Raw genomic sequence first — 26,987 nt, 5'->3', positions numbered from 1 at the left:
TGAGCACTGTACAAGTTGATTGGTGAAGGAAATAACACACCCCTTGACCGAGGACCCTTTTTCTGGTTCATCTGGTTGTGATGAAAAAAGTTAATTTCGGGTGATTTTTTTTCACCATTTCCCCCTATTGTTTAGCTATTTTTTTTGAGCACCATGGGGGGTGGTTTTGCTTCATCCTCGGGATAGGTGTTCTGATTTTAAAACCCATAACGTTCTGCCGTGCGTATGGGTTAGTACATTTACTAATGAGGGGGTGTTTTGTGATTGTTGTTTAGTCCTGTCGAGTTAAACATCAGGGAAAACATGTTTTTAGTCCATCATTAAGGCACAGCGCCTTCTTTCCTTGAGAGATGGAGCATTCCCTTTGCACTGTGTTTATCACCACTCACAAGGTGATATAATATATGTTTTGTTGGCAAAGTGGGAGCCCAACCTCGGGGGCCCGTCTCAAAAGATTGTGAACCACGATCGGCGTGTGGGGGGCCCTTGCCATCTCAGGGCCCCTTTGCAATTGCACGGGGTGCACACCCCTAACGCCGCCTCTACATGTAACCTCATTCAATCATAAGTGTTTCGTTTGATCCCTTTTAGTTACCAATAAAAACGTTCATTTGGAAAAATGGTTTCTTCATCATCTATCTATAATTCCAGCTGTGTGTGTGTGTGTGTGTGACCGCTGTTTTTCGACAACCACTGGTCTGATGTCATTGAAACTTGCCAGGTATATTGCTGGGGACCTGAGTATGTGCCTTTTCAAGGTTTGATATTAATCAGACAAATACTTCCCAAGTTATGGCCATTTATTTACCAAACCAATGACAGGACACGTTGCTTCGTAGGCATGGCCATTGGGGAAGAGAAGCTCAGCCACGTTCCCCATTACGGGTTACAACGTACGGGCTTCCGGATAATGATGACTTCGAGTATTCTAATAATTTCTCGATTTCTTATGCGCATTTATAGATAAACACAATGCCCCAATCCAGTCGTCTTTTACGAGAGCGAAGGAACGGCCTGTGTGGTTGTTTGAATTTTTTTTTTTTGGTTTGCACGTACGGCCACGCACGTACAGCCACACCAGTACGGGCACGCACGTATGGCCACGCACGTAGGGCACTCGAGAGCGAAGGAACGGCCTGTGTGGTGGTTGCTTCTGGCACGCGGTTTGAAAGTTTTTTTTTGTTTTTGTTTTTGCACGTACGGCTACTGTATATATATAATTACGATATATGTGCATAGGCAGTGGGCATGTTTTTGCTTCAGATCCAGGTTATGTTTTCAGAATGAAATTTTCAGAATGTTTTTTTATTTTCAGAATGATCGAGGCAGTGGTACGTTGTCAATACACCGTCCAAATAACCATGTGTCATTCTCTCAAGCAGGGCTTTATTGCGGAGGTTCAGTGGGTTCTTGCTTTTATTTCTGAGTTCTTTCTCTCAAAACAACTCGAACAGGGACCATAAAACCCATGTCGTTATGAAGGTATTCGTGCTCCGAGGAGTTCCAGAAATCTTGCGAGATTGTTCAAGGAATTGTCCGTCATTATTTACTTCTAACGACGTGTGTGCACACATGCATCAGGAAGAAGATAATTGGTTAAGAGTCGTTTATTGGCACAATTAGGCTGCTCTTGGTCACTTGAGAGTTTCAATTCCATGTACTTTCCCCATAATCTCACGGGATTTTGAGTTGGACAGGTGACCATGATGGGCCATGACTGGGGTTATCATAGGTCCGGTTTTTCCCGGACATGTCCTCCTTTTTGAGTCTTCAAATGTCCGTCCGCTCAAGTTTTTAAAAAATATCTGGAAATGTCTGGGATTTTGCATTTTCAAAGGGATAAATTTTAAGATTTCAGATACTTTTGTGCACTTCGATTTCTCATGCGGTTATAATATAATATAATTAATAGGCTGCCGCTCAACGATTTAAATCATAACCGCACTAGAAATCGAAGCGTCGACATCACCGTCATACCGAAAAAAAAAAAAAAACCAGGGAGTCTGGAACACTGACGCTAACCATTACCTCGACGTGTTTCGACTTATGAGTAACTTACAAGTAACGTGTGTCGATGTGTGTCAACGATCGCTTAATGTGCCTACAACACGTTACTCATAGGTTAGAAATAAGTTTCGCGTATGCTAAACATTACCTCGACGTGTTTCGACTTATGAGTAACTTACAAGTAACGTGTGTCGACGTGTCAACGATTGCGTAACGTGCCAACAACTTATGGCCAGCGTTATGCGGAACGTGTGAGTCATACACTGGCATACGTCGAAATATTTCAACCGTGGAAAATTTGTCTAACAGCTCAGCGTACTACGACGTATGCCAGCGTACTATGACGTATGCCAGCGTACTACGACGTATGCCGGCGTGCTCTTAAGGTATACAAAACTTACCCATACGTATTCGACATGTGCCAGGGTTTTAGACAAATTTTTCATATGTCGGCATACGCTGGCTAAATCGTCAAGGTGTGACAGGGCCTTGAGAAGAGGTTTTCTCCTTGCTGCTCTCCCATGGTAGCCCAGTTTATGAAGGTACCACACGGCAGTCCTTGAGCTAACTTGGACCTCCTCTTCAACATATGCTGCCTTGCAACGGGGAGTTTCTCAATGGACCACTTGACAGCTCGAAGACATCTTTCTGAGGGCCCAGATCGACCAGAACGGGAAGCTGTGGATTCCTTGCCTTTGCTGGTGAATTGCACAATCACCCGATTGACCGTAGAAAGTGGAATGCCAAGGTTCTGAGCTGACGGTGGCTGACTCCACCTTCCAAATGGCCAACAATTCGTCCTCTTTGAAATTCGCAAAGGTCATGTGCTCCCTGGGTTCGAGGCATAGTTAATTGTCGTGCAAGACCCAGGAACTCGTTTCTGCAAATAAATACAGTCTGACCCGGATATAAGAACACGCTCGGGAGTGAGAATGTATCCGGGTTGTTCTTATATCCGGGTTCATCATCCACTTCACAGAACTGGCCACGGAAGGCAAGGTATGAGCACCGGGGGTCGTGTACTTCACAGGGACGGTGATATTAACTTATTTAAACGAACGTGTTTATTCTGTATTGGAAAACACACTGGTTTCACGTGTCGCACTTTGGATTCACGGTGAAAGTTACTTTGCTTTGATGAAGGAGTCGGACAGTTTGGTTTGGACCATACTCCTGTTGCCGCTCTCCAATACTTTATCATGGAGAGAGTACAGAAGTTTTCTGGCGTCGTTGTTGTCACTGTGATCAAAATAGGCCGTCTGGATGGCTTGGAGCTTCCTGGGCGGTGGCGCAACTGATTCTTCTCCCTCTTCGTCTTTGTCTTCCACCTTTGCTTGGGGTTGCAATTCAGTGTCCACAATCTCTTGATCAGTCATTTCTCCGTAGCACTCTGCCCTTTCATCGATGTTGACAAATGAAAGGAATTCCTGTTGTGTAATGCCCTGGACATGCAGAGCTTCTGCGACATCTTCTTCGTTGTCGTTGTGTTCAGAATCGTGTTCTTCATCTTCAGACCGTTTCACGAAACCAGCCTTCTTGAAGCAGTTAGCGATTGTCTGGGGCGTAACCATGGAAGAGGGCCCGTTTCAACATGTACATCGCCTTTAGAACTGTGATAGTTTTGCTCACTTCTGACGCTGGTTTCTGTGGCATGCTGTCGATAGCAGCAACATGAAGCCGAACAATTTCTCGTCGGTAGTACGCCTTCATGGTTCGGATCATGCCTTGGTCAAGAGGTTGAATCAGAGATGTCGTATTGGGCGGCATGAACTGGAGCTTTATGTTCGTTAGCGTCACAGCCGGTGAAAGACAGTGGCACGCGGCGTTGTCAGCAAACAAGACAATGTTTCTACCACTGGCGCGCAACTGACAGTTGAGTTTGGTAAGAATTTGCGACCATATTGCACTCGTCATCCATGCATTGGAATTGGTGAAGTAAAGGAATGGCAGGTTATGAACATTGTTGAAACATTGCGGCTTGGCGGACTTGCCAACAATGAAGCCGCGCTTATCACTGCCATCGAGAAAACACAACAACAGAAGAGTCAGGCGGTCTTTTGGAATTTTACCTCCGGCTGGCTTGTCACCGGCACTTGTTGGAGAACCACGGGGCATGGCCTTATAAAAAAGGCCCGTTTCATCGGCATTGTAAATGTCTTTCTCTGCATAATTCGCAAGCAAGTCGGGGAACACATTTTTTATCCAGTTGTCTGCCGCTGCACCATCAGCTGCCGCTTTCTCGTCATGGAATTTCTAGAATGAAACGTTGTTCGCTTGCTTCCAGCGCATTAGCCAACCGTTACTAGGTTCAAACTCGACACCTAACGAAACGGCGAACGAAGCAGCCTTCTTTTTGATGATAGTCTGTTTCGACAGCATTGCTTGCACGAGCTTGATGGAACCAAGCAGTTGTCGCTTCATTGACGTCTTTGTGGATGCTGTCACGGCTACACTTTCTGTTGATGTTAGAGTTGTTGAGCACTTTGATTCGAAGTGACTCCTCATCTTTGACAATTTTGCTGACGGTCGACAATCCAATGCCATACTTTTTCACGACATCGGCTCTCATCAGCGATTTCGACTTTAAAGAATCCAAAATTCCAACTTTCTCTGCAACACTCAGCGTTTTTCGAGCGGACGCCATTGCGATGAAGCGAAACTACCACTTCCTCATTCGGGATATCCGGAAACCTACTGTATGGGAAAGTGAAACTAACGCGTCAGCCGACTGAAGCTAGCTTTTCCTGTGGCTTCGGATAGAAAATTGTACTTTTGTGTTGAAAAATATGTTCTTGTACGCGGGTTTTCTTTGTACGCCTGTTTCTTATATGTGGGTTTTCTTTGTACGCCTGTTTCTTATATGTGGGTTTTCTTTGTACGCCTGTTTCTTATATGTGAGTTTCCCATATACATTTACATAGGAACATGTTCGGGAATAAGAAAACATGTTCTTATACGTGGGTTTTTCTTTTATCCGGGTCAGACTGTAGTTTAATATTAGTACAAATCAGAGTAAAACTTGCTTTATACAGATGAAATTAATAAATTTAAAGTGTCTATTTACTTCTGTCATGTCCGTACATCATGAAAGTACGTTGACGAGCCGCATGCAATCACTTTTGCTTCTGCCATGGCTGATTCAATTTGTCCCACCATTACGAGGGCTTTCTGCAATGTAAGCTCTGGTTCCAAAAGCTCCGGTTCCAAAAGCAACCGTTCACGTATACGATCTGTAAGGGATTTTTCCACGAGCTGATCTTGCATCATTTCATTAGAGAGGTCACTAAATCACAATTAACCGCAATCTCATGTAAAGCAGCAATGAACAGAACAGTTGATCCACCCGGCCTCTGCACTCGTTGATGAAACTTATATCGTTCGAAAACAACGTTCACCTTTGGCATGAAAAAGGCTGTTAATGCACCGACAGCAGCAGAGTACGTGTCCCCATCAACTGGGAGGGTATAGAATAAACGCTGCCCTTCAGTTCCGAGGCAGTGTATAAGCAATGCGTGCTTCCTCGCATCAGAACGTGCGTCGTCATTTACCGCCAGCATGAAGTTCTCGAACATGCACATCCATGAGTTAAAAGGTATCGAAGACTCATCCAGATTTGGTAAGAATGCAGCAGGTGGTGAAAGAGCATGGTTATCCCATCCTCGTCGCCAATATGTTGTGTCGCAAAATCAGCCCACGTGAAGGATATTTAGCTCAACCGTTTTTAATGGCATCTCCTGCTGCCCTCACGTGACAGTCCGCTCACGTCACTTCCGGTTCTGCCTCATCAGTTCCGGTTCATCATGCATACATTAATATTCGTGCAACTCCCAATACCACAGTACCGTACACATTTGTTTTGATTTTCTTCAAAAAGTTAAATATTCCACTATTTCAATGAGGTAATGAACAAATATGTAATGATCGATGTAATAATGCCCTTTTACTTTGATGACTGGGAGGAGGGGTGGGGAAGGGGAGGACAGAGATTTGGGGTTTGGGGGGTGGGGGGTTGTGATGTATCACCCTTCCTCGGGTTTGATGTGAGTGTCGTGTGCGCATGCACGACACATGGAGCAGGCAATGGAGCTGAGTGTTGTAAATTAAACCTTCATGAAGTTGAGTGCATCGTGGTCGGTCTGATTGTTTGTACTTCACGACATCACGGGGGGGAGCAAATATTTGACACAGTGGGGGGGAGGGGGAGCAACTATTTGACACAGTTGGGAGGGGGGTTGAGACTTTCAGTTGGGGGGGAGAGGTTGAGGAGTTGTGATGGAGGAGGTCGATATATTTTACATTTCATGGATGTCACACAGGTCCCTTTTGGTAGAAATAATGCTTATTATGCAGTAAGAATTTCATTATATGACCAACATGTTTTACAGATGTCTAAGGTCATGGTGGAGCGAAACAGAAAATGGCAGCAGGTTCAGAGACTGACAGAGGATCAGTGGGAAGCCAAAGAAGTCACATGAACGGGTGAATGGTGTGAAGGAAAGAGGAATAAGGGGATGATAGGGTTGAGGGGAAGAATGGGTCAGCGAGAACAGAAGAGGGTGGGTACGAGAGAAAGCTTGAGGTGTCTAGAGGCAGTAATCTTGAAGGACTGGAGGTGCACAGGTGAACATGCACCTCAGGAAAGTTCAAACAACTTCTTTTTTACCTAAATGTGGGGTCGAAGAATCATCTGTTGCTGTTCCACAAATTGTACTTGTTGAGTTCGTGTTGTGCTGCATTTGGGATAGTCTTTTGGGACTTCATGAGATGTCCTTGAGTTATGCAAGAAAAATGCAACCGTGGGAACTTCAGCAGCCAAACAGTGACTTTGGGTGGATAATCCCAATTAAATTATATTGGGTGGAAACGTATCGTGTTTCCATGAAAGTTTCTTATTACAAGAATGAGAAACTTTAAATGGAACACGATACCACCTTGCCTTGTGTTTGTACCTGAGATGGAAATGAAGAAAACAAAACAAAACGTGTTATCATCAGAAAGGTGGGCATAGCTGGTGCCATGTGTGGGTTAAATGGGTCGATTGCCCACTGGTGATGTAATGGGTGACTTCTAATATATCATACTTTGGTGAAATATTTTTTAATTGTTTTAACTTTTGGGAATCCTGTGAGAATCCTCGGTTTGGTTGATTAAAATCACATAAGCCCAGTAAGATATCCCCCTAACCTCTCCTCCTTGTTCCCACACTCCCGAATTGCCACCACCTCCCCCCATGAGCCCCCAATGATATGATACCTGTCAAGTTTGGTGGCCCATACAATGTTCCGTTCTCAAGATATGTAAGGTACGGTATAACAGACCGACAGACAGACAAGCAACAACCACACAAGTTGAAACTCCAGTCGAGCAAAATGATGGAAGGTAAAGGTTGATGTGCTGACAATGAAACTGTCTAACAGGTGCATGTGAGATGTACGGACAAACAAGATCTGTGAGAGTAGAATGGAGGACAAAGTTTCATCATAATGATGACAAACAAAAAAATACACAGTCATGTTTTGTTGTCCATTTATCCATTTGTGTATTTTTTATTTTAATGTCTATATTTCCCTGCACAGAGATTTCGAGTAAAGCAGAAGTTATCTTCATCATTACTTGTTAAGTGAGACTGAAGGATTTATAATTCCTACTTGTGGAGTACTGTATATCCACCCTCAATGTGGGTTTGTGCATTACTTGCTGAAAAAGTATCGTATCGTAAAAAAAAGTATCCCAGACCATGTTGTATAACAAAAAAAAAGGTAAGAGAGCAGAGTTACTTACCCGTCCTCAGTGATGTATGCCCATGCACTGAAGGTAGACGGAGTCCCAAGCTCTGACTCACGGGATAACCTGGTGGAGCATCGAGCTGTTCACTTTGTGCGGATACCTCATACCCCACGTTAGTGTTTTCGGGTTAAAGGGTCTTCAAAGGCCTAAGGGGTCTCAGCTGTCTAAAGCGTTTGAAGGTTTAAAAGGTATGTTCCAATAGTACGTAATTAATCGATGTAGTAATGGTGGAACTAACGTTCAAACAGTATGTAATTAGAACGGCACTTGGTAGAGTGAGCACCTGTGCTAGGCCGAACAATTTACATTTTGTATCCCAATTATAGGCCACATCTGGATCGGGACCTGAACGAAAATCGAATCGGCTTGTTCTTGTTTTCTAACCAACTCATCAAGCCTGGTGTTGGCTTAACAGTGAAGGTGGCTGGCTTAAGATCTTAGGGTCTTGAGTTCGAGTCCCAGTTCCTGTTAAATAACACCAGGTGGGTTGTTTGTATGGATGTCTGGTCATGTATCATCTGTATCCCAGGGGAGTACAGGTTAGTGTAGCTTTGTTTTACCAAAACTAGAATGCTTCCAACCTTTCTAAATTTCAGAGGTCACAGGTCAGTATTTAGCAAAACAAAACCAAAAATTCATCGAAAGACAAACTAATCCCTTGGGTTCAACCAAATAATTAGTTAATCCTTTCATAACTCATTAATTGTCTGAGCAAGAAGATGCAATTTCATCCATGTCAATGAGGTATCTACACAAGGTGTCTGTTGATTGTGTATATCACCAACCAGGTAACCACTCATTGTGACGGAAGGGTGAGAGGGCAGAGGGATGGACTATAGGGGCCGGGAGGTGTGGGGATTGAATACTGCAATTTTGATTGAATTCAAGTCGCAAGTTGCATGCATCGTCATGACAGACCTCCAGATGATTATAAGTGTAGTGAATGTACAGATTGAATCATGGCAAGAAACCTGTCTGCAACAGTAGATCCTATTTTTAACACAGAGTGGGGACTCAAAAAGATTATCATTTAGAGCATGCTTCATGATTAGCACAATGACTATTAATAGGCATTTCTATTGTTCTTCTGCGGAAGTACAGGGGAAGGCATGGGAGAGTGGGATTATAGAGGGATAAAGAAAAGGGAAGTTTCTTAAGAGCCATAGATATGATTTGTTAGGCTTGTTGCTTACAAACCGTATCTCATTCTTCTTCCTAAACCCATCTGAGGTGAACTCCAGGATGAAGCTATCACTCAGACTTTAGTGAGTTGGCTTTGTTGAGGCCACTCATAATGAAGTTGTGGAATGGGGACAGCGAAATAATTCAGCTTTGACACGAGGCTATCGAATATTGAAACCAACAATGATTAGATCATTCTGATGACCAAAACATCAATAGGTCATCAGAATGAATTGGTTAAACCTTACAGGAAATCAATGGATATCACACGAGAATATGATTTCAATCAAAAATTCAATTTCCAGGCAATCACATCATGAGGACAACTGGAGACACATCTGATCCTTTTGGATAAAGCAAGAAATCACGATTGTATGTCATTTTTTCATATATATGTACATATATATATATATGTATATATATATGTATATGTATATATATATATATATATATATATATATATATATATATATATATATATATATATATGTATATATATATATATGTGTATATATATATATATATATATATATATATATATATATATATGTATATATATATATATATATATATATATATATATATGTATATATATATATATATATGCATATATATATATATATATATGTATATATATGTATATATATATATATATATGTATATATATATATATGTATATATATATATATATATATATATATATATATATATATATATATATATATATGTATATATATATATATATATATATGTATATATATATATATATGTATATATATATATATATGCATATATATATATATATGTATATATATATATATATGTATGTATATATATGTATGTATATATATATATATATGTATATGTATATATATATGTATATATATATATATATATATGTATATATATATATATATATATATGTATATATATATATATATGTATATGGCGGTTGTGTGGGGGGGGGGGGTTAATGTGGGTAGAAAAGATCATGGTTTTTGGTTTGGGGACGATTTAAGATGTTGGTGACCAGTTAGTTGTCTTGAAGATATGTAGAGAAGAATGAGATTAAAGGGAATGTGGAAGTTGGTTCCACAGGTGGGTAAAAAGAGGAACGAAAGAGTGGAGGTGAGCAGTGATCCTGGATTTCGGTAGTTTCACCAGAAGAGGGTTGATGGTGGACCGTGTAAGCCCTGCAGAAACTGCAGAGAATTTTGCATCAATTTATGAATATAAATATCAACTGTAGTCAAGGAAAGATCAGACGCACTTCCCATGCGGCCTATCATGTACCCATAAAACTATAAAAGCAAGAAATGGTGATGTTCACAGAAACGATTGGAAAGTTAGATGTTTGCATTTATTACCGGTTGATAACAATTAACTTGACTTGAATCAATTTGTAATTCAGTAATCCAACTGACGTCCCAGTTGAACCCCACTTGGTGGTTGAAACATAGGACCCGTGTCCTTGTCCAAACTTAAAATGCATTGAGTTAGAAGTGCCTTCTGTTTTCCATTTTATAACACTATTGGTAATGGCAATGATGATGGTGTCTTCAGGTTTGCTCAGAATTGAATTACCTGTAATATAATCTCACGATTTGGTCATTTACAGGGGACTGAGAACATTTATCAATCCCAACCTTTACACTAAATTTTCAAAATTTACTTCTGAGGGGTTGATTTGTCTCCCCTCATAAATACTACAATCAGTGGAATCAGAAATGTAAATACTGCACTGCCACAACCTTATTATTATCACTTCCACCCCCCCCCCCCCCCGCACAGGGAGATGGGGTTTGGCAATTGTGTGTGTGTGTGTAAAAAAAATTATTTTTAATCATCATCACAATTTAAAATCACAACAAATTGTAAATGAGTGGTTAGGAACTCCCAATCCAACACAAGGAAGGAAGAGAGAGAGAGAGACAGACAGACAGACAGACAGACACACAGACACAGACACAGACACAGAGACCAACACACCAAGGGTTGTGTTCACATTACAAAATGCAATTAGGGGAAAAATCTTCAACTACGAGGGAACTGTGCAATCTGTAGATATAGAGGAATGGTTGAGTAATGCACATCATTGTAATTGTGAACATTCTGTATTTAAAGATCCACATCATAAACATATTATCACAGGGGACCTCATAATAGTGAAAGATATAAATTTATGTATATTACTTACAAAAGGACCAAATTATAGAGAAAATAAAAGGATTAACTGGAATAAAGCAACGGAACTTACAATGATAGGACTGACAGAATGGATGAGAGAGCAAATTGATAAATACAAAGTACCAAACACACAAATAGCTTTATGGTTGGAGGAGGTAGAGAAACGTGTTAAAAGGAGAATTGTTGATTTGAAAAGAAAAGTTCGAATCAATAAATCAGAAAGTAATTTTCAACAATCCAGAGACGAGTCATTGTTTATAACGGCTTCAAACACAGTTATTGTTCCAATTGACAAAGCAAATAATAATATTGCATTTAATGCAAAACATTCTACATTCAAACACTTTTGGAAGAATTGAGTTTACAGACTGGACTCTGAAAGACCGACAAAATAAGTAATGATAATAAAATATACTTGATACAACACCATAATAATCACTCCAAAGCGAGAAGACTGTTAGTTCCAGATCAACACCATAAATTACCATTCATTTACTGGATCCCAAAAATGCACAGAACCCCTGTAATATGAGGTTCATCATCGCAAATAGAGAATGCAGTTTGAAACCATTGTCAAGTAGTATGGCAGGGGCGATGAAACTCCTTTATAAATGCTTGAAAAACTACAATGAAAAGGCAAGGTTTTATTGTGGTATTAAAAAAATTCTGGATCATTGATCATTCCAAACCTGTAATCGACAGTATCCACAGCATTTAATAACAAGGGTAAGGCTAAATGTCTATCAACTTATGATTTTTCCATATGATAAGCTTGTAACCACATTGGAAAGGGTGGTAGATAAAGCATTTGCAGGAGGTAATAAAGTATACATTTAAAGTCTATCAAAAAAGAGCAAACTGGTCTATAAAGGAAATAATATTTATGTAGTTTATCAAAAAATAAACTTAATAAATTTCTCCAAAACAACAGTTTCTTTGCATCTGGCAACAAGATACTCCAGCAGACAGTGGGAATACCCATGGGTTCATATCCAGCCAATTTTTTTTGTAAATTTGTTCCTGCACATGTACGAGTCTGATTGGGTCCAGAATGTGTGCAGGAATGAACTAACAACTGCGTGAAGGTATGGAAACATCTTTAGATTCATTGATGATTTACTAGCAATTAATGATGGGTTTGTATTTGATTGGCGTAACGATTATGTATATCCAAAAGAACTCGAATTTTAAAAAGGAAAACTAAACTCACACTTCATTTTATTTTTTGGAGTTTCAAATCGATATCAATAGTAATAATAAATTTCACACCAAATTATTTCATAAACGAGATGCTTTTCCATTCCACATTGTATGAATGCCTTTCTCAGACAGCAACATTTCGAAGAAGCTTTTCTATGGTACAGTTACAGGTGAAATCATTGGAACTGAGAGAGCAACAACACGCAACACCAAACTTGTCAATAGATTAAAACAACTAGTCAGACGTGTTTACTAACACAGGGAGATACAGTTAGCAGATTCAAACAAGTTTTGTTTAAGATCATAAAATGATACCAAATACAATTACTGACATACAATACGAATAGTAAAAATAATATTAATGAGATATTTATATAAATACATTATTAAAACAATATATATATATATATATATATATATATATATATATATTTTAAACCATTTTCATTGGTTGCTGGAGGACAAGGCAGCTTGTAAAAAAAAAACTGATTTATATAACCATTTGTGTGATTATGACATTAAATCCTCTATCGTGTGGAGTTTGATTCGTGATGTTTCATTGATGGGTTGACTGACTGCCGAGACGCAACTGATACAGGTATTCCACTGATGTGGATCAATGACCAAAGTTGTGGATCCGCCGTTTGGAGAGGTTCTAGGAAGTAGGAAGTGTTTCGTCGGGAAACCGGTAAATTGCTTACAGGTTAAGTTTCTTACTTTACGTAAGGGAACCATGTTTTGAGATTTACATTATTTACAGCAATCCTTTAAATTATATTATATTTCAGGAATAGCCCCGGAACTGTACAACTGATTGTGTGTGTGTGTGTGTGTGTGTGTGTGTGTGTGTGTGTGTGTGTGTGTTGTATTGGTGTGTTGTGTGTGTATGTGTGTTGTATTGGTGTGTTGTGTGTGTGTGTGTGTGTTGTATTGGTGTGTTGTGTGTGTATGTGTGTTGTATTGGTGTGTTGTGTGTGTGTGTGTGTGTGTGTGTGTGTGTGTGTGTGTGTGTGTGTGTGTGTGTGTGTGTGTGTGTCCATATCCACATGTTTGCCACCGCTTGCTTCCTTCCTTCCTTCAACAGGTAAGGGTAAGAACTCGACACCTCCGTCCACATATATTTCTCGTATTTCCAGGAACACACACAACAATTATAGTTAACCATTTTGAAATTGCCACTCTTTTGTTTAAATGCTAAAAAATTATGTTTAACCGACTATTTCACTTTCAGGTTTCACGCCAGCAACAGCAGGTTAAAAGAGCCTGTCTCACAGAAGTGAGTCACTGAAAATGCACACACAGTGTACGTGTGAAAGGCTTCATAAGCATTCTTATATGTCATTTTGAAAGTCCCATATTGGAAGAGGATGCTGACATGCACAGATAGCATGAATAAGCTGACAAGGTTTCTTTCTGAGAGCTGGAAAGAGTAGAGAAGGAGACAACAGCTTGGTAACAAAACCATGTTCATCACGTGTGGTGGCCAACATTGCACTCAACTTACTCACAACGATTGTCAAGACATTGAGATTCTCAAGTCCAACCAATTAGAGGCTGATACAGAAATCTACCAGGCTCTGATCTGAGTTGTCGATGACACAGATATCTGAATCATATGTTGTTAGGGTTAGGGTTAGATTCGTGTTAGGGTTAGGCCTGAGTACGGCTATCAATATCAAAATCTTCATTCGACGGGACACTAAATAAAACTTGTGTCAGAAATGTCCATGTCTCGAAATTGGTTGCAGCACTGAGAGCTGATGTGTGTTGGATTTGGTGTGATACTGTAAGTGCACTGCCAGACAAGGAAAGATGAAAGCACTGAACATTCTTCTTCGAGGTCTGAAGTTTAAGAAAGCCTTTTCATCTCGGTATCAATTGGTGGGAACTCTTCAATAATTCACTTTTCAAATATACGTCATCAACATCAAGGTGGACAAAGTGAATGAGTGAATCAATTGTTCCGTGGTCGAAGAGGGGATATGTAATCTTGGCAGCTGCCACCATGTGAAGACACTCTGCTGCAGCACACACTTCGAGCAAATTATCAGGCTGACATCTGGAAGAGGTGCCTCGAGAATTCCCCTGATATTTATGATCCCGCTGAAGGATATGGTTGAAAACGAAGAAGAAAGTCTTGTTATCAAATGGATGACAGGTTCTTCAGCCTCAGAGGTCATCGTTGGTCCACAACAATGCAGGTGTGCTTGAGCTTGCCTGCCAGACTAGACTGCAGGTGTATTTTGAACAATCTGAAATGCACAGCAGCCTGAAAGCTGCTCACCTCTTCAAATATTGCCGATTATGATGATAAGCCACATCTGTTGAACGAAGAATATTATTGTGATGGTGATGATGACGAGAAGTATATTTGTATCTTACAAAGTTGCGTTCATACTTTTCAGAATTAAGGGCAACCACATGGTTATCCAAATCTTAGTCTGCATTTCATGGTTGGAAAAACCTACGGTACAGAAATAAGTTCATTTTCAATTGTATTCCCTAAAATATATCTAAATCTATCTTTACCTCTGCCACCAAAGGAGAAGGAGGTTATGTTTGCACCCCTCGCTGTCTGTTTGTTTGTTACTTTGCGAAATCGAAGATTTTTCAAGCACAGAGACATGACAGAAGTAAATAGACACCATCATTTTGAAATAATTTATTTATTGAACATTTGATCCATTTTAGCTCGCCTGTTCGAAGAACAGAGAGCTATAGCGATACCCCCGGCGTGAGCGTCAGCGTCAGCGTGAGCGTGAAAATGTTAAAGTTTTTGGTGCAAGTTATTTTTTCCTTTCTAATGTTTTTATCTACCACATTATTTTTTTATACGCCATATATATATATATATATATATATATATATATATATATATATATATATATATATATATATATATATATATATATATATATATATATATATATATATATATATCGGGGCGTATTATATGATACCGGTCGTCCGTCCATCCGTTCCTGTCCGCAATCTAACTCCCAAAGTTTTCAACTTTCACATTTCATATTTGGTACATAGGTACAGACTGTGGAGACGGTGTGTCGGGACATACGTTCGTCATCTAAAGTGGTTGCCATGGCAACCAGGATGCTGTTTTCCATCCGTTCCTGTCCGCACTCCAACTCACAAATTTTTCAACTTTCACGTTTCATATTTGGTACATAGGTACAGACTGCGGAGACGGTGTGTCGTGACATACATTCCTCATCTAAAGTGGTTGCCATGGAAACCAGGATGCTGTTTTCCATCCGTTCCTGTCCACACTCTAACTCCCAAAGTTTTCAACTTTCACGTTTCATATTTGGTACATAGGTACAGACTGGAGACGGTGTATAGTGACATACGTTCGTCATCTAAAGTGGTTGCCATGGCAACCATGATGCTGTTTTCCATCCGTTCCTGTCCACACTCTAACTCCCAAAGTTTTCAACTTTCACGTTTCATATTTGGTACATAGGTACAGACTGTGGAGGAGCCTGGTGTTGGCGCAGTGGTTAGGGCAGTGGCTTGGGATCCAAAAGGTCCTGAGTTCAAGTCCCATTGGGCCACTGAATTAATACACCAGGGGGTTGACTCAGCCTGTCATCCTTCCGAGGTCGGCGAAATGAGTACCAGTATACTGGGCCGGTGTATACCCCGGTTAAAATAGGTGTACCATATCCCTGTGTCGTAAGAGGCGACCAGGGTTGCGTCAGGAATGGCATCCGGCGTAAAACATGTGCTTAATCACTATGCGGATCATACGGATGATCCGCTGTGGCGACCCCTCACGCGAGCAGCCAAAAGAAGAAGAAGAAGAGGTACAGACTGTGGAGACGGTGTGTCGTGACATACGTTCGTCATCTAAAGTGGTTGCCATGGCAACCAGGATGCTGTTTTCCATGGAGTCGCACAATTCTGTATATACCTCCTTGTTTGGGCATATATTGTGCTCACTTGCGCTCTTGTTACTGATTACAAGATACAAATACATCCTCTCCTCTTCTTCTTCTTTCGGCTGCTCCCGTTAGGGGTCGCCACAGCGGATCATCCGTATGATCCGCATCGTGATTTGGCACGTTTTATGCCGGATGCCCTTCCTGACGCAACCCTGGTCGCCTCTTACGACACAGGGACATGGTACACCTATTTTAACCGGGGTATACACCGGCCCAGTATACTGGTACTCATTTCACCGACCTCAGAAGGATGACAGGCTGAGTCAACCCCCTGGTGTATTAATTCGGTGGCCCAACGGGGCTTGAACTCAGGACCTCTTGGATCCCAAGCCGCTGCCCTAACCACTGTGCCAACACCAGGCTACAAGATACAAATACATATATTGCTTTAAAATAATTTGGATCAGACTTCACTGCAATGCTTTATAAAAAATATTAATTATTAGACTAGTCTTTTAAAAACGATAAATGTATAAACAGGCGAGCATTAGGTGGCTTTGACACCAACTCTGGTAATATATACACTAGTATTTGGTAAACTTGCCATTTGCAGATTTCAATGGTTTTACTCTTTCAGGCACAGAATTAACGCGTTCCGAAATTTTCTCTTGTGGGGTTTCTGCCCAGGCTTCATGCAAAAGTTTAGCAATTCTGCCCGTGATGTTGATTTCCTGGACTTTTTCCGTACAGCTCAATCCAATATGGCCCAGAGGTGTTCAATGGGATTCGTGTCAAGAGACTGACTTGGCCATGGAAGTCGCTTGATCCCATTTCTGTCCTGCCATTCTTTGGTCTTTTTCGCAGTGTGGCATGGAGCTTCATCTTCCATGACCAGAGTGTTGTTTTTGACCATCTGACCAGTGGAGAAGACAGGGAGAAGTCCATCCTCGAGCATAGGAATGTGTTGCAGTGTTGATGTTGCCGACACACTCCACAAGCTCCAGATTGATCCCCACACCATCACTGAAAAACCACCGTGTTTGACAGTTGGCTGCAATCGGTTCAAAGAGAACTCTTGACTCGGAAGTCTTCAGACCCATATGCGTCCACTCAGAAAATTGAGTAAATTGGGACTCATCTGAAAAAAATACAGTTTTCCAAAACTCCAAGGGTCTGTTGTCCATCTCGTCAGCCCACTTCTTTCTCCTTTGAATGTCGGCTGGTTTAAGAGGTTTCCTCTGAGCTGCTCCCCCATCGTAGCCCAGTTGATAAAGATACCGCACGGCAGTTCTTGAGATATGTTGGACCTCCTCTGCAACATCTGCTGCCTTGCAACGGGGAGTTTTCTCAATGGATCACTTGACAGCTCGAAGACCTTTCTGAGGTCCGAGATCGACCAGAACTGTGGATTCCTTGCCTTCGCTGGTGAATTCCTTGGGAAACTGTGGATTCCTTGCCTTCGCTGGTGAATTGCACAATCACTTGATTGAAGGAAGTAAGCGGAATGCCAAGGTTCTGAGCTATCTGACTCCACCTTCCAAATGGCCAACAATTCGCCCTCCTTGAAAATCTGAAAGTTAGTGTGCTCCCTGGGTTTGAGGCATAGTTAATTGTCATACAAGACCCAGGAAAAGATCAACATAGCCCAGAGGTCAACAAATAAGGTGGTATTTCTAAAATCCTTAATTTTCATCCGATTGACTTGAAATTGGAAGAGAATTTATATTTCACGTCACTGATTTCAAGCAGCCAATTATTTTTGAGGTTAACATAGACCAAAAGGTCAACATAGGCCCAAAGTCAACAACTAAGGTGGAATTTCTAAAATCCTCAATTTTCATCCCATTGACTTGAAATTTGAAGATGATTTTCATTTCAGGTCACTGAATTCAACCACCAATTATTTTTGTGGTCCACATACGCCAAAAGATCAATATAGGCTGAATTTCTAAAATTGTCAATTTTCATCCGATTCACTTGAAATTTGAAGAGGAGTTGCATATTTGGTCATTGAATTCAACCATCAATTATTTTTGAGATCAAATTTGTTTTTTGGATTTTGCAAGTATCGTGCTCTGCATGATGTCTTCTTGTTTGCCCGTTTGTGTGCAGGATATCTCAAAAAGTTGTGGACGGATTCGGATGAAATTTGGTGGTCAGGTTGGGTGTGTGACAAGGACGAACGGATTCTATTTTGGTGAAGATCCGGATCCGACTATTAGAATATTTTAAAGTGATTCTTCACCATTGAGAGAAAAAGCCAAAATGATATATAGCACGATATCTCAAAAAGTTGTGGGCGGATTCAGACAAAACTTGGTGGACACGTTGGGTTTGTGACAATGAAGAATTGATTCAATTTTGTTGAAGATCCGAATTTTTTTTTAAGTGGTTCTTCACCATTGAGAGATCGGGTTGAACTAATATATCGCACGATATCTCAAAAAGTTGTGAACGGATTCAGATTAAACTTGGTGGACCTGTTGGGTGTGTGACAAGCAAGAATTGATTCGATTTTGGTGAAGATCCGAATCCGTATCTGGACACGAGAATTCTTTAAATTTTAAAGTGACTCTTCACCATTGAGAGATAGGGCCTAAAACGATATATAGCATGATATTTCAAAAAAGTAATGTGTCCGATATGCTCTCGTGGATCAGGCATTAGGTGGCGGAGGTATGCGCTTCACTGAGTGCCCTTCTAGTTTGATGTGGAGTTCACCCATCACAAAGCCTCAAGGCCACTCAAAGGTGGAGCTACAAAACGGTACAAACTGCACATCAGCAATCTTGTTCATATGAAATTATGAATATATTGTTGCTCTACTTTATCAATGCAGTCAATATGAGCAATATCCAGGATCTCGCATTGTCCTTCCCATCTTTGTTGATTCCATGATAATGTTCAACAAACTGATAGTGAGCTCGGGAGCGATGTGGACGGTGGACGTTAAACTGGCTGTTCCGTCTACCGGCATTCGTTATTGAACAAGCCTTGTGTTGACTTAACGGTTAAGGTGGCTGTCTTAAGATCTTAGGGTCTTGAGTTTGAGCCCCAGTCATGTTAACACCAGGTGGTGTAACTGTTAAATAACACCAGGTGGTGTTACTCAGCCTGTCATCCTCCCAAGGTCAGTAAAACGAGTACCAGCTTACTGGAAACAGGGGCACTGCATCAGCGGCACAACCACACTCTCAGCAATGATGCAACCAGCAGCTCGAGGCTGTATACAAAATGACAATAATAATAATAATAATATAGGTTATTGAACGTGAAATACACCATGGTGTTTATCATGAGGAGCATGCAAGTTGAGTTATCTCCGGTACCCTGGCCATATTACAAATTCTTGCCCCCATCCTGCACACAAGCGGCATGGTGACACAGCTTCTTAACCTCCAACCTTACCACTGATGTTATAGATGGATGTGATTTATTAACTGGAATTATACATGTACATTACCTCTAAAATTGAGATACTCTTGCTATGTTAATACCAGATGCCATATTCATTTGCTGGTGAATCAGACATGTCTGCATCACTTCCCTTCTGACTCGTACATTCTCGGGTTGTGTAATGTCCATCCGAAAAGCTAAATGATCGAAGAAAAATGCTTTTGCAATGACGGATTCGCGTCGTCCCTGTGACCAGAGGCTCGTGTGGTTCTGATAAGCGCATTCCCTCCGAATCCTCTTGACATGCCACGGCGTCATTGTCACGAGCTCTGCATTACAATCCCAGAAGCCTCCTTCTCCAATCCCTTTTTGGGACTTGAAACTGCTCTGATGGTTTTGCTGATCAGGTATTGGTGTTGCTGATTGTAACTCGATGACGGTTGCTCTTACTCAGAGACATTTTCTCTTGCAACATTTTCGAAATGTCCCTTATTACATTTGGTTAATTTACATTCATCTAAATCTCATAGTGGAGCTTGAAAATAAATCACATGTAGGACAAAGACGTTGGGGGTAACATCAGTGCAGTGTTCGAGGGCTGACAGGATGGTTTGGAACTGCACACTCGTCCGTAAGATGTCTCGCCCATGTTTGAATCCTGACTGAGCTACAGACTGTCTCCGGTATTTCACAGGCAGGGTGATTCATCAATGTGTGTGCCATCCATCGGATGGATGTTGAACCTGGGTGTCCCGTCTGCCAGCATTCATTGATGGATATTAAATATCCCATGGTGTCCTTCGTGAAGAGTAGGGAAGCAATTGCTGGCACCATGGACAAATTCCAGCCTTAACCACCAGAAGGCATCAGCGGCACAGCTGTACCCTCAGTTAATGATGCCACTCAGCCCTACCCCTCAGCCTTGTGTTGCATACGGACAAAGAAGTGCAATGTACTTTCATATGAATTATGAGGGCATTAAACATGGAAAACAGAAATATGGTGTATTGGATTTGAACTTCAGTTCCCAGCATCATGAGATTAGGGTTTAGATAGGAACACCAATAATGCAATCCATTTGATGTTAAGGACATGTTGGTGTTTCACCTTTCAACAAAATACAATTTTGACATTTAGAATTGGCATGAGGGAGGTGAAGCTGTAACAAACAGATGCTCCACGATGTTGAAATCAAGTCATTGAATTAATAAACTGGACCAGTGCTGGACCACATCCGAACTGGAGGTGATTACCATTGCTGTCACACATTATTTCAAATCAATTGTTGGAACAATTCATTTTCATTGGAAGATGCACCTACCTTCGGTCATAGCTGCTGACTTTCAGTGGAAAATATTACTTTGAGGTCAGCAGGTAGAGTGAGGAGTCATGGTCTTTTAATGGCATAATTTTATCTAAGTTTCATAATACGTGAATATGCTTATGCTCATCAGGCATTTTGGTTAATGAACGTCAGCGTCAGCTTCTTGGTCGATTCCCGCAATGGCAAGCGTCCCTCATTCATCCTGTAGATGTCATCTGGTGTGCATACTTCCAAACTAACCGGCTAGCCTAAGGAGATGTGAAAACTGAATATGGCAAAAACTGTCAGTTCATTGCATTTTTACCCTCTGTTAACCTCACTTTTACAAGTCTCACTCTTATCAAACCCAAAAATCACTTTTTTACCCCATGCACATGAAGTGAAAAGCAGGGTTAAGCAACTGTTTCACTTTGTCTCTGTCTACAAACATCAGTTTATGATCGAGGAACAATTTAATTTCAATTTAATGTTATATTTTGAACACAAATCAGAACATGAACCTGTAGTTTAGCAGTACTCTGGCTCTGAATTTGGCAAATTGTATGGAATATTATCCCGACCGCGCATGCGCAGAGATAGATAACATGTTTACCCTGTCTGCCTACCTGGTAATCAAACAAAATTGAAAATCATTCCAAACAGCAAACGCACTCTTAAAAAAATAAAAAAAGATGTCATAATGGACACAAACAACAGGCACAAATAACTAATGCAACGTGTTTGATAGACGCTGGAGAAAACTGCAGTAAAACCCGGGATTAATTTTTATCAACGCTGTAAAACCTCTTTAAATCTCTCAAAAATTAATCTTTTATTCATAAAAAATAAATAGCACAAAAACAATGCACAAGCATGTTAATTAAGGGTACAGTTTCAACAAATTTTAAAGTTGAATTCCCGAACACTAAGTTTGCAGATTTGCGGCTCATGGGGATTTTCAAGAACGTAGCCCCCACAAACTGCAAGGCCCTCCTGTATATACTTAAACACTGCGCAGGGTATTGTGTTCTATGAACTCTAGTTTTATTAATCGTTTGTCTGTTTAAGTTCAAAGCTTTAATGTTTATTTGAAAATTACATCCATATTTTTAAAACACATGGTTTGTCAAACACTTTCATCTTCATTCCATTAAGAAGAGAACACAAATACCATATCTTTCCATCGTTTTTGTCAAAGTTAAAACCTACGACAAAATGTATTTTTTCATCTCCTCTGTCCACTCAACTCCCTCATCCTTGCTCATATCCCACATGTCTGTGGTTAAAGCTGGAGCTGAGAATAATAATAATTTTAAAATAAAAAATCATTACCCACATTATATGCGACAGATAAGATTTATGATTACAAATGGGTGAAAATGTGTGTGTCCATTGCTTCTGCTCTTCCACTCTCTGTTGTAATAAACCTTTTGTTCATAAAAACATGTACGTAGTCATTCGTGGTACAGGATTTCATCATTAAGCTTGAGTGAATTGACTAAAAATCTGGGAATGGGCCGATTTGGAAATGCGCATTTAAAGCACTTTTTAGAGTTGATTTGTCAGTTATATCAGAACGAGCCGATTTGTCACACATTCACGGATTGTTTAACCTCAATAGGGGGCCATTCAAAAATTACGTAATGCTATTTTTTTAAGGGAGGCACGCACGGGCTTGATTAAACCTTACTAATGATTTTTATTCCATATGTTAGATTTTTCGAGGTCCCTCATTGTGATCAACACTCGACCCAAACAAAGTCAATGGAAATCTGATGCAACAAAGCCGGACAGCGTACAATCAGCAGAGGCCGACAGGCCAATGTGTTAGGCTCACCAGAAAACCAAGATGGTGCTCATATAATTTTGTTTGGGTGCTAGGGTGGGTGGAGCCAAGCGAGAGATGTGGGTGTGGTCCAGCAGCTGACCAATGGGTGCACATTTCAAAAATCGACCTCCAACAAAAACCACAATAACAACAAGCAAAACTCTTGTAGACCTTCCATATGTCACAGGTAAAAAAGGCAAGTTTTAAATGGGGAGCACGTATCATTTTATTTTGGGATTCACAAATAATTTATTCCAGACTTTTCTCCACCACCTGCATGAAGCATTGGTGTGCGAGCATGCTCGGATATTAGAACCTGCCTACTTGCAAGAAGCTCCCTATTACTTGTTTGAACCTATCAACTGATTGGTTAACTGCTTCACACAGGGACAAAGTCGGGCAGGAGAAACAATGTAAGGAGAAACATCATCGATGGTTGGTAGTTGAGTGGAGAGTCAAAGGAGAGAGATTGAGAATGGATTATATGGAAAGTCGCAACAATAACTGAATCAGAGCTGAAGACTCAGAGTTATGTTTTGAGGGGGCATGAATGAGTCCCGGGCTTCGGCAATGCTGTTGGTGTGCACACACTCAGGGGTCTCCTGCCTTTATCTGGGACACTGTATAGTTGTTTATCTATGCTCTGTCCTTTTAAATGCTGAGCATCAAGCAAGGAAGCAGCAAGTGCCATTTAAAGTCTTTGTTACAACTCGGCTAGGGTTTGAACCACCGACCTCCCAGACTCGGAGCGGACGCTCTAACCATTACATCACCGAGTTTGGTTAAATTCTATGATCAAGACTTGTAGCTGTTGTGGGGTTTGTTTCAAAAATGTGTCCCTAATTTTTAATGGTATGTCATAATTTATTTGACCCCTAGGAGTACGAAACCACCGTTTAGGTTGCTTTTTTCCCTGCCAATGTCCAAGCTGTATCTCAGAGACGGAAGGGACTTTCGGAATGACATTTTGCATCAATAACACTGAACAACAAAATTTTTTTACTGGAGATGTGTAAAGTGATTTAGACTAATTTGGGTACGCTGATTTCAAAAATCATAACCGTTTTGCTGTATCACGTCAGGATTTTCAGTAACAGAAATATTTCCATTGCCTAGAAGTCAGGATTTCAATGAAATTTACAAAAATTCATTTATTCATTTATTTCATCATGAATGCTTCAAAATTATAGAAATTACAGAAAAACTCCACTAGAATGTAATTAAAAATGCTTTAGGCATTTGGCTTTGCGTTTGTGCTGCTCTGTGTCAGTTTCACGATGCAGGAACCAGCAGAAATCGCCCATCATGTTCGGGTTGTGCCGCCCTTGGTAACGCGTCTCCATGAGTGAAATCTCTTGGTGGAATCGCTCGCCGTGCTCGTCCGAGACTGCTCCCAAGTTGTCAGGGAAGAAGTTCAGGTGCTGGTGTAGGAAATGGATTTTCAGGGACATCCTGGAGCCAAGTTTCCTGAAGGACTCCAGCAGCTGCTGCACTATTTCTTCATAGTTGTCCGCGCGCTCGTTCCCCAAGAAGTTGTCCGTCACAGCTTTGAAGCTCCTCCACGCTGCCAGCTCTTTGGGGTTTAGAGTTGTCAGAAAAGTTTCGTCCTTCATAATCTGTCGGATTTGCGGTCCAACAAAGACACCAGCCTTGATCTTGGCCTCCGACAAAGGTGTTGCCAAACTTTTCCTTGAGGTATAAAAACCCACGCCCATTCAGATCCATTGCCCGTACAAAACTTTTCATCAAGCCGAGCTTTATGTGGAGTGGTGGAAGGAAAACCTTGGCTGGGTCGACAAGGGCGACATGCTTCACGTTGTGTCGACCAGGTACATGCTCTTTTCGCTCTTCCCAATCTTTCTTCGTCCAGTGATTCTTGTCGTCTCTGCTATCCCAGAGACAAAGGAAGCACATGTATTTCGTGTAGCCTGACTGCAGCCCTAACAACAGCGCCAGCACTTTCAAGTCTCCGCAGATGTGCCAGTTGAAGTCATTGTACTTGATGGAATCAAGCAGCTGCCGCATAGTCTCATAGGTCTCTGTCATGCCGAACGCGTGAGCCAGTGGGACTGATGGTTTCTCGTTGCCATTGTGGAGCAAAACAGCCTTCAAGCTGTTCTTCCCCGAGTCGATGAAGAGGCGCCAGTCTGCAGGATCGTGATCACACCCAAGTTCTTTCAACAGACCGTTGATGTCACTGCAGAATGTCATCATGTCTTCCATCTCAAAGAACTCAGCCATGTCTCTGTGACGTGCTCTGAACAAGGATATCTTGGTGTTAGGTTCAAGTAGATTCCACTGCTGCAGCCTTGATCCAAGCAGCTCTGCCTTCGCCTTTGACAGCGAGAGATCTCTTACAAGATCATTTAAGTCTCCCTGGTTCAGAAGGTGTGATTCTTGAGTGTCGGGTTCAAAAGGTTCATAATCACCATCCTCTTCACCACTGCTTACAGCTATGTTCTGATCAGCTGGAGGTGTTGGAACGGGGTTCTCGTCATCATGAGGCACAGGTTTACGAGCAGAGACGCAGTCAGCGTACTTGATGTGACCTTTATTCTTCTTGTTGAAGCCGGCGATGCTTGTGCAGCAGAAATAACAATCATCATGATGATTCTGCGGCTCACGCCATATCATGGGCACCGCAAATGGCATGCTCGCGCGCTTGCCCACCAACCACTGAGTCAAGGTTGTGTGACAGCTTGTGCAGCAGATGTGTGGTGCCCAGCTCTGTTCTTCGTCCCCCACCTTACACCCGAAGTAGTGAAAGTAGGTGGCCTTCATTTTCACTGCTGTAGATATACTTCACTGTTGATCTTTTTTGGTATACCGACCACAGACATAACAGAAGTTGTCAGGATGATTGGTGCAGGAACGCCTACTCATCTTTATCTGAAAGAAAGAAATATAACACAAGTTAACAACAATTGTACGAAATAGACATGTTAAAGACATATGTAAATTTCATTGAAATCCTGACTTCTAGGCAATGGGAATATTTCTGTTCCTGAAAATCCTGACGTGATACAGCAAAACGGTTATGATTTTTGAAATCAGCATACCCAAATTAGTCTTAATCACTTTACACATCTCCAGTAAAAAAAATTTTTTGAAATTTGTTGTTCAGTGTAATGGGAATACAAAGTGTGCAGGGTTGACAATTTATTCTGACCTTGATCTAATTTTAAGGTCATGACCTAATTATAGATATTCTAACATTTTTCAACGCAACTTGACTCAGGTTTGTCTGATCGGAACGAAATTGCCCTCTCTAGATAGCCGAGAGCAATGCGCATTTAGTCTTCTTTTACATCATACCACTCCATGTTAAAGGTCAAGGTCTTACACCCATCAAAGCATGAAACCTCCATTTAGGTTGTTTTGTTTTTGTTCCTTTTTTTTCTGTCAGTGTTAGAGCGATTTGTCTCGCAAAACTACTGGAACAGTTCTTTGGTAGCCATCCACCATTGTATGTACGCATACATGGGGGTATTTTATGGGGAAGCGAGGGGGCGTTGGAGTTTAGGAGTGGCATGTTGCAAATAATCTTGTTTAATTGGTATCAATTCTTGATAAGTAACCTCTCCCAAAAGTGGACTGAGGTTATGTTTTCACCCCTGTCTGTAAGCAGAATACCTCAAAAAGTTGTGGATGGATTCTGATGAAATTTGGACAGGTTAGGTATGTGACAAAGAAGAATTGATTAGATTTTGGTAAACATCTGGATCCAGATCCAGATACAAAACGAAAACAATTCAGCATGGTGGATGTATGCGCTCCACCGAGTTCTGTTTATGTTTATTAGCGTCTTGACCTACTTTTTCGGATTGATGCAGTTAACAAAAAAAAAAACATCTTTTTGAAAATATATTGAATAATTCTCCTCCGATTTTCATGATGTTGAATTTTATGGATAGATTTTAGATGGCAACACATTTTCTTAATTTACACTCTATCCCTAAATGTTGATGGTCAGTCATATGACGGTCCAAAAAAACCCATGGCCATCATTGGATCGTGGATGCCAGGAGAGGCTTACCCTTGACGTTTGCAGATATCTTGTTGTGATTGAAACTGTCGATCCGTTATTCTTGCAAAATTGTTTAATTGAGCACGGTCATAAAGTACATGATGGAACATGATCGATGATTGCAATACGATATCACTGTTACGACAGAAATCGTGAAAATCAGCAAACCAA

The 26,987-nt window shown here is 40.9% G+C and overlaps 1 protein-coding gene across 1 annotated transcript; it reads right to left on the bottom strand.

The window, feature by feature from the left end:
- Nucleotides 1-5,076: 5,076 nt before the first annotated feature.
- On the bottom strand, nucleotides 5,077-26,961 carry LOC147019739 (uncharacterized). Its single transcript, XM_085893764.1, has 3 exons — nucleotides 26,826-26,961; nucleotides 24,435-25,678; nucleotides 5,077-5,290 (listed from the first exon to the last, which is right to left on the bottom strand). The coding sequence occupies exons 2-3, from the start codon at nucleotides 25,568-25,570 to the stop codon at nucleotides 5,077-5,079; spliced, it is 1,350 nt and encodes a 449-aa protein (XP_085749890.1). The 5' UTR covers nucleotides 25,571-25,678; nucleotides 26,826-26,961.
- Nucleotides 26,962-26,987: the final 26 nt, after the last annotated feature.

Source organism: Eptatretus burgeri, chromosome 9, assembly GCF_056783735.1.
Source record: "Eptatretus burgeri isolate ZD-2024b chromosome 9, Ebu_testis_v1, whole genome shotgun sequence".
NCBI lineage: Eukaryota > Metazoa > Chordata > Myxini > Myxiniformes > Myxinidae > Eptatretus > Eptatretus burgeri.
This window is presented reverse-complemented; position numbering and strand designations above follow the sequence as displayed.